The 8,750-nt window shown below is 41.6% G+C and overlaps 1 protein-coding gene across 2 annotated transcripts in view; it reads left to right on the top strand.

Annotated features, from left to right (window-relative positions):
* The first annotated feature begins 462 nt into the window (after nucleotides 1–462).
* The window catches only part of DCP2 (decapping mRNA 2), a 53,674-nt gene continuing 45,386 nt past the window's right edge, over nucleotides 463–8,750 (top strand). For both annotated transcript variants that reach the window (XM_004010171.5, XM_004010170.5), the window contains exon 1: nucleotides 463–643. In XM_004010171.5, coding sequence (XP_004010220.1) covers nucleotides 591–643 — 53 coding nt within the window. In that variant the 5' untranslated portion in view covers nucleotides 463–590. The remainder of the gene's footprint in view (nucleotides 644–8,750) is intronic.

Below are 8,750 nucleotides of genomic sequence, written 5' to 3'. Positions count from 1 at the left end.
GCGGTGGTGAGAGTGTGTGGGGGTTATCTGGTGACAGAAACCACTAGTGCTGAATGCGCCCACAGGCTCTGCTCTGCAAAGGTCGGAGCGCCTGCTCAGTCACGAGGAGACTGTGCGGAATACCACCTAGAGCGAAAACCAGCACCCTACAGACTTCCTAGTAGTGGCAAAGAGGGATGATGCGCATGCGCCCATCCACCCAAGGCCCAGAATCAGCGGCGGGAAGTTGGTTACTGAGTGGTAACTGAGCAGCTTGAAGACGGATTGGAGCCGACGGACCAATAAACAAACGCCTCATTGGCTTAGCTTGCTCAGGGTCCCAGTTCTCCACCTTCCCATTGGGTCTTTCAAGCGGAGCAGGGGCGTGACTCTCGGGACTCCGCCCCCCCGCCTAGGCCCAGCCTCGGGGTCCCGGGCTGAGGGAGCCGGAAGGAAGTGAGCGAGTCCCGCCCCTTTCCCCTTCTCGTTTCCGTAGGAGCCACCTCCGCTGCTGCTGCCGCTGCTGCGTGTTCTTCGGAGTCTTCCTGCAGTACCCTCGGTCCCCGGCCGCGCGGAGCCGGGATGCACTGCTCCTGCTGTGGGTCCTCATCATGGAGACCAAACGGGTGGAGATTCCCGGCAGCGTCCTGGACGATCTCTGCAGGTACCATGGCACCCCGCGCTGCTTCGGCCCCCTGTCGTCCGCTGCTTTTCTTAGCCGCCCCCCCCCCCCTCAGTTTCCGCGACCCCGGAAACCTCCGCGTCTTCTCTCCTGGTCCACATCCTTGTCCCGGCTTTCCCGTCCCGCCTCTGCTCCCTTTCCCTGTCGACTCTTATCTCCGACGACACCAACCTTCTTTTTCCGCTCTGCCTGCCTGTTTCTCACGCACTCTCCTCCATTCCTCTCGCAGCGCTGGAATTTCCTCATTTTCTTAGTTACTTAACTATTTTGCTTTCCCGCAAGCGAAGCAGCTTCGCTAAAGTCTGGGTCTTTGGCATTTTGGGGGCTGCCCCTCCCCCTCCCGTTGCTTTTTCTGACTGACTTCTGCAGACCGTCTTACTCTCTCTTCCCTCCCATCTCATTCCTCAGTTCTGTTGAAAGATCCCAAGGTTTGTAAGTCTTGGAGTCCCAGCTTTTCGGACCTTCGGAGAGAACAGTTTTCCAATTTACCTCCCCCCGGGGTGGGGGGTATTCTTACATGTCCGTGGCGTTCTCTCTAAATTGCTGTGAAAAATTACTCTCTGTTCATCCCTAAACTTACTCTTGGGAGTGAGGGGAAGAAAAAAGAAAAGAGTTGCTTTTTTTCCTCCATCTCTTAATTATCTTTCTTGAACGGTATTCTCAGCTGCTGGGTGGCACCCCACTCCAGTACTCTTGCCTGCAAAATCCCGTGGATGGACGAGCCTGGTAGGCTGCCGGCCATGGGGTCGCTAGGGGTTGGACACGACTGAGCGACTTCTCTTTCACTTTTCACTTTCATGCATTGAAGAAGGAAATGGCAACCCTCTCCAGTGTTCTTGCTTGGGGAATCCCAGGGACGGGGGAGCCTGGTGGGCTGCCGTCTCTGGGTTTGCACAGAGTCGGACACGACTGAAGCGACTTAGCAGGAACATCCTTTTACAAGAGAAATTTTCTGCGTTCTTCTCTCTTGTTGGCTATAATTTCAGGTAGCCAAGCAAGTGTACTTTCAAGCATGTGTAAAATAGACTTAAAATTTTACTTCAGGAAAAGGAAATGTTTTTGGTGTAGTAATAACCTGAGTTTTCGCTGGTGTGAGTGGGTTGTGAAATAATTTAAATTACAAGTGAATACAAGCTTTGATTAAAACGACCACTTTTCACTGTATTTATGTCTAAAGTCTGGCTTTTTATCTTTGTGTTGCATTCAAGATTTTAAGGGGAGAGGAAGAACTGATACTGGTGGAGTTACTACTGAGCGCCAACCAGACACTGGCTGCTCTCTTCACGTGTATCATTTAATCTTCAAAATAACCCTGTTTGGTAGATGCAGTTTTTTCCATTTTCGTCTGTCAGACTCACATTGTAATTTATACAAGGTCATTTTCATCTTAATTTAGAAAATCAAGATTTGAAATATAGGCCTTTTTCTTTCTAATGCCTGTCTTTTTTACTTAACACTGTTGGATAAAATAGAAAGTCCTCTCTAATGTTATTACTTCACAAAAATACATGTAGGTAAGTAAAGAGACTAATTCTTCAACCACTAAGAATTAACCGTCACTGTACTTTAGTGATGATACGGTTATAACTTAAGAAAAAGGTTTGATGTTTGTTAGATTAAATGACTGGGAGAACATGTCAAAAGTGGAATTATGGTTTTTCTGATTCATCTTTCCAAAATTTTTTTAGAGGATGTACATTTTATAGTCAGAAAAATTAAATATGAGTAGTATTAGGAAAGATGAGCAATAGTTGTGTATGAATTAATAGGGATACAGGTGGTTTAGAGAAGATAGGTAATTTATACTTTTTACAGGCCTCGAAACTAATTGTCCCATTGGTGGTGGTTGTGTCTGACTCTTGCGATCCCATGGATTTGTAGCCTGTCAGGCTCCTCTGTCTATGGGATTCTCCAGGCAAGAATACTGGAGTGGGTTGCCATTTCCTTCTCCAGGGGATCTTCCCGACCCAGGAATCGAACCGGGTCTCCTGCACTGCAGGCAGATGATTTACCAACTGAGCTATGAGGGACGCCCAATTGTGCCATTAGTATTGGGTTTATATTGCATATTACTGAAGACTGCATCATTTAAAGGAGTCATATCAACCGTTATGAAGGTGATTTGATGTGTGTAATCCTACTTAAAAATAATAGTGTTTTGTAGACTTCATGTTAAACATCTGTTACATGTTAAAGATTCTTACTTGGTTTTCTGGTTAGTGTATTTAAACTATTTTATACAGATCTTTGGGAATAGAGAAAACTTTCCTTTAAGGAAATTATTGGTAGTTACTGTTTTTTTGACCCACATGGTTGATGTGTTTAAAAATTAGGGCTAGCTACTTGATCAACTAATAGGAAACGGTCATCCAACCAAACTTGGGCCTACTTGCCTGACATGCAGCAAAGCCTGTACTGGTAGAGAATTGTGGTAAAAGGAAGTACCGCTGCATCCACTGCTGGGCCTTGCAAGGAGGAATGGCAGGTCATGCTTAAAAGACAGACTCAAAGGGGAGATGAGGGACAGGGTCGTGGTGAGTCTTCAGCTCATGGACCTCTTTCTGATTATGTGGTGGTGAGGTAACAGGGTGGCTTTATAGAATTTCAAATTATCAGCCTGGTTTTAAGGGTCTGAGGTCTGCTTGTTGGTGGTTAGCATGCAGTTGGCTTCCACCTGGTGAGGGTTTTAGTTTTTACAGAACAACTGAACGATAGGGCTCAGGATACTACCTACAGGCTTTGCACAGGAGTTAAAGGTCCTTGACTTTGTTTTATGGTTAAGCCAGTCTTGTCTTGCTTGACTGCTTTCCTTAGTTTTCTGCATTTCCTTGCTTCTCTGAATCAAATTTAGCTTAGGAGGCTAAAATTCTCCTTTAAACAGGAGGTGAGGGAGAGAGGGTGGGGATGTCCTTGATGACTCCTGCTCCATTTCAGAACCAAATAACCATTTCTTAAAACTTCAGGTTTTAAAAGTAATACCATTTTCAAGTTAATGTTTACAGTATCTTTGATTAATTTAAAGATTTTTAATATTAACAATTCTGGCTTTTGCTTATGGGCCCTATCAGAAAATTTCACACTTATTTTCTATGAAAATAAAGCTTAAATTGAAAAAGTTTAGTTTTTTTGTACTTTTTAAACATCTTTTTATTTTTATTTTTTTTGTACTTTTTAAAGTGCCTCTTGATTTATAAGTTTGGTCTTGACTCTTGTTTTCACTCCCTTTGTATTTTCTCCAGTTTTAGTTCTTCTTTATTGGTATCTTTAAGGTTTTTCTTTTATTATTTTGATCTTTGATAAATTACATAGTCCTGCTAATCATGTCTAGTTTAGTTACTGACCATATATTAATATGTTTTGGGGAAATGTAAAATTTGAGAGTGATTTTTATGTGAGAAATTAGAGCAAGAGACTTAAGTTTTCAGGATATGACTTTATGACCATGAGACAGCTTACCTGAGAAACGGAATGTTAGTTTTCAGGCAGTTGAATATGGGGTATTTAACTTACAGGAATATTGTGCAGCCATTAGAAATTCCTAAGGCAGTTAGCAAACAGTAAACCAAAGGAGAGTATTTGTGTCTTGAAAATGTACACAATATACTACTGAGTGTAATAACTAGTCATTTGGTGCTCTTTGTTAAACTTTTTACATGTTTTTGTGAATACATGTTTCTGTGCATGCACAGAATTCTGAAAGTATATACACCAAACTGATAAAACTGGTAACTTCCGGGTGAAGGGGAGTTGGAGGACAGCAAGGAAGACTTGTCTGAAATGCTCTGGTGAACCAGAACTGCTTTCTGAAACAGTATGTTTGCGAATGTAGAAGTGAATCAGCACCATTGTATGGTGGGTGGTATTCGCCTTTGGTGCACCATGGTTTATAATGTTAAAAGTTAAAAATGTTTTTCAGTACTATTTAAATAATCTTATTAAAGATTTGGAAAGCATGATTTTAAAGTAAAAACTGAAAACTGCAGTTTGGTAAGTTGTTCCTCTTAAAGAAAAGTTTGAAGTTATTTAGTTAAGTCCCTTTAAGAATTAAATGGTAAGGACACTCCTGTGTTAAAAGAAGAAAGGTATACTCTGGTAGCTACTATTGCTATTTTGGTGATCACATAGGTTAATGAAATAACCATTTAAGTGTTCATTTCACCTGAAACATTTTTGTGTTAATTTCAGTCCTTGCGCTAATGCTTTTTCTATCTGTGGAAACACTGAAAAGATGACTTTTTTTTGTGAGGTGGAGAAGTTTTTCCCATAACAAAATATTGTGAAAAGCATTTTACTTTAGCTTTTAAAATATACACATGTATGTATATACACACACTTTTAAATATATAAAAGATCACAAACATTCATGGAATGAAAGCATTGAAGTTTAATTTTCCTGTGTAAAATTAATGTTCTTAAAAGTTTCTAAAAAGTTTGCCTTTAACTTTTAAAATGTACTCATTTGTCAGGTATTTTGGTTTTTGTTTTTAAATCAAACAGATGACTTTGTGAGCTGAAAAGCAGCAATCTCTTGCCCTACCCCTTTCATCCTAGTTCTGCTCTGCAGACTTTTGTGAAGTTTTCTGATGGCTATTTCAGTATTTGAAAGTTTACTTGTACCCGTTTCTATCAATGTTAGATTGAGGATTTAGTGTGTCTTGGTAGGCACTTTAATTTGCACTTACTTGTCCTTCCAGTGCAGTTATGTTACTACTGTAAATCGTTCCACTGCTTATCTTTGTGACTTTACTATGCTTAAAAGTTTTATTTCTGTCCTGTGAACGTCAGTGTCTTATTGAGTCTGTATTTGGTAGGGTGAGGCAGTGCCTTATCATTTCTTCCATTTCTTTTCTTACCTACTCCCTCAGCTTCTATGCAGGTGACCTAAAAATTAAGATTGATAGTTTATTTATGTTACATTTTGTAACATTATTAAATCTTAACTATTCTGCTACTGGTTGATTGCAGGGGGTGAACAATAATAATGGCATTTGTTACACATCATGACTGTAAATACTTTCCATAGTAGAGGCAAGTCTACAATGGCTGGGATTCTGAACATAGTCAAGATCCTTTTTTAAGAATCTTGAGAGAATGACCAAATAAATTGTTCTTTCTTATATTCTGCAAATTGCTCTCAATGATACCTTTTGGTTTTTTCTTTTGGATAAAGACGCATATGCTTTGTTCATTATCGCCTGGTTCCTTCTAGCTATTCTTTAATATTTTCCCCCCTTTTGTTCTAACTTTTTTGGCTTCGTGTTTGGACTGTGATTCTCTTGTACATTTACCTTTCTCCCTCAAAATGCCTGTAGTTTCTAGCTGCCTTCCACCATCACACCCTCATCTGCTCCTTAGATATCCTTGGTCTTGCTCTCAGTTACACCATCTGCTCTTCTAATGAATCCTTTTTTCCTGGAGAATGCTGTCTTGGAGATCTTCACTGTCTAGTCCAACCTGCACTGTCCTAGAATTCTCTTTTCCCAGCTCTCCCGGGTTGTATCTCTTCTTTCTTGAATCATCTGTTTTATGCTTTCTTTATTTTCATTCTTGTTCTGCTGATTTACATTCTAAAGTTGTTTCTTTGAGGGGATCGTTAGGGAGCCAGCTTTCTGAGCCTGCATGGGACTGAAATGTCTGAAATGTTTCTCTTCTCACAGTTAGGTTTCCAGGTGGCCCAGGGCCCACACTTGCCGTATCAAGGTTCCGGGAGATATCCTTGACAACACTTCTCTTCAGAGCCAGTTTTTTAAAATGAGCTTAGTTTTTTCTTTGTTGTGAATTAGGTTTTCCTTACGTGTTGGGTGGTTTTTTAAGATGTTTGAGATGGGGCTGTGGAGGGACTTGCTTGTGTTGCTAGGCTTCTTTATGAGGATAGATAGGGAGCTGGCTCTTAAACGGTGGGGAGCCCTTGAATGCCAGTGTGCAGGAGTTTTGTTTTGGTGTGCCAACACTCAAACCAAGAGTCTTGGGTGGTGGTCCTCCCTCCCCTACCTTTTGTAGGAAAACTCCTGACTGTCAGGAGTGAAAGAAGTGTGGATGTTCTCCTATTAATAGACTTTGCTGTTATGTTAGCCTTTTAAAAACTTTTCTTATTCTCATCGTCCAGTTTATCATCAGGACTTTCCTGGATTGGGATGGGAATAGGATTGAATTTCTCTGTCTTAGGTGTTTTTGTACCCCATTTTAGATTGTGGTTAGTATTCTCTAGAAATTTTTTGTCATATGAATTTCTAGTTAAAGATAGTAGATTGTGCACAAGCATCTACTCCACTAAAAGGTAAACAATTCCAAATGTCTAACCCACAAGAAAGGGAAGAATGGATGAAGAGATGAGCCACAAAGTTTGGAGACTATACAGCAGAAGTGGAAGTGGCGTGTGGCTTAGCAGAGCTGACAGACTTGTGACAGAGCGCATATTGTAGTGGTCACTCTGCACCAGAATGAGAGGGTGTTGAGCGGTGGCAGGGGTGAGCTGGCGAGTGAGTACCGTGCACAGACCGGAAGCCGTCCCTCTTCCCCTGCTCGGCTCCCAGAAAGTGGCAGCCTGGCCTTTGCCTCCTGACGGATCGCAAGGTTTTTGTCTAGGTGATCTGACCAGCCCATGAGGAAACACCTGAAGATGCTGACATTGGAAGGTCCTTGATGAAATGGCTCAGCCTAATCCCCTGTCATGGTCCCTCATGTTTGACAAGCCTCCTAAAAAAGCTTTGTGGTCTGTTGCTTTAAGTGTGAATATCTGAAATAGGCCTCGACGCAGAATGTAAAACTGGCAATGAAAAACAACTGGAAAGAATGAAACTATGCAGGTAGAAGAAGAAAAAACCCCAAAACTACTCCTTAGAGAGCTAGGTTTTTACAGTCATGTAATAGAATAATCTATGAAAGCATAGTTTAAGCAATTAAAAATAGCCTTTGGAATTTTAAATATGAGAGTAGAAACAAAAAGCCCAGTCGGTGGCTTGCAAGAGACTGTTTCCCAGAAAGTAAGGGTTTTAGAAGCTAGAGGTAGGACATAATAGAGAAAATTGGAGAATCAAAGGATCATTGCACGAGGTCTTTTAGTACTGAAGGAGGTGAGTTTCCAAGTAGATGAAGTCCATCGAATGAGTGATGCCGTGGAAAAGAGACAGCTAGAGAATTTTAGAACATGAAGGACAGAAGGAAGAAGCTGGAAGCTTCCAGTGAGAAAAAAGGTTGGACGAAGGAATTGAGGTGGCTTCAGTCCACACATCAACATTGTAGGCTGGCAGGAAAGAGCACTGTCTTCAGGATTCTGAAGGAAGATGATTTCCAACCTAGAATTCTTCACCTAGCCAAACTGTCAAGTGTAAGGACAAAGCTATTTTCAAATTCACTACGTCTTCATATTTATCTCTGCTGCATTCTTTTTTTCCAGAAGGCATGGAAGGTGGTACTAAGTGAAAATAAGGAAGTACCTTAACAGGAGGAAGACAGGATGTGAGAACATGAGGTCTAGTGTAGGGTGGAAACGTGGGAACCATGGGATGCTGGTGAACGGACAGCACAGGATGACAGATGTGTGTTAGATGCAGCGACAGTCATTCCAGATTGGAACAGATGAGAAGGCTCAGGGACAGTCTTCAAGATGAAACTGGTGTGTCTGAATGAGCACTTCAAGAAAAGAATTTAGAAAACTGGTGAAGAATTTAGAAATTTGGAAATTAGAATTAGAATTTAGAAAGATTGAGTTGCTGACAGATACAGAGAAAGTAAAGCAATGACAAGACATTTGTTAATTAGTGGGAGAACTTTTGATTATGCTTAAGAGGGAAAACAAGGACTTCCCTGGTGGTCTAGCAGCTAAGAGTGCTGCCGGCGCATGGGGCCCAGGTTCGAGCTCTGGTCAGGGAACTAGAACCCTGCATGCTGCTGCTGAGAGTTTGCATGCTATAGCCAAAAGATCCTGTGTGCTGCAACTGAGACCCTGCGCAGCTAAATTAAGTAATGTTTTCAATGGGAAAAAACTGTGGCTTATCATACGGCTTAGTTGTGAATTGTATTTACAGAATCATAGTGTGAAGACTCGGAGAATGCAATGGCACTCCACTCCAGTACTCTTGCCTGGAAA

The sequence above is a fragment of the Ovis aries genome, chromosome 7 (genome assembly GCF_016772045.2).
Source record: "Ovis aries strain OAR_USU_Benz2616 breed Rambouillet chromosome 7, ARS-UI_Ramb_v3.0, whole genome shotgun sequence".
Lineage (NCBI taxonomy): Eukaryota > Metazoa > Chordata > Mammalia > Artiodactyla > Bovidae > Ovis > Ovis aries.
The sequence above is the reverse complement of the archived record's forward strand: the minus strand, read 5'-3'. Positions and strand labels throughout refer to the sequence as shown.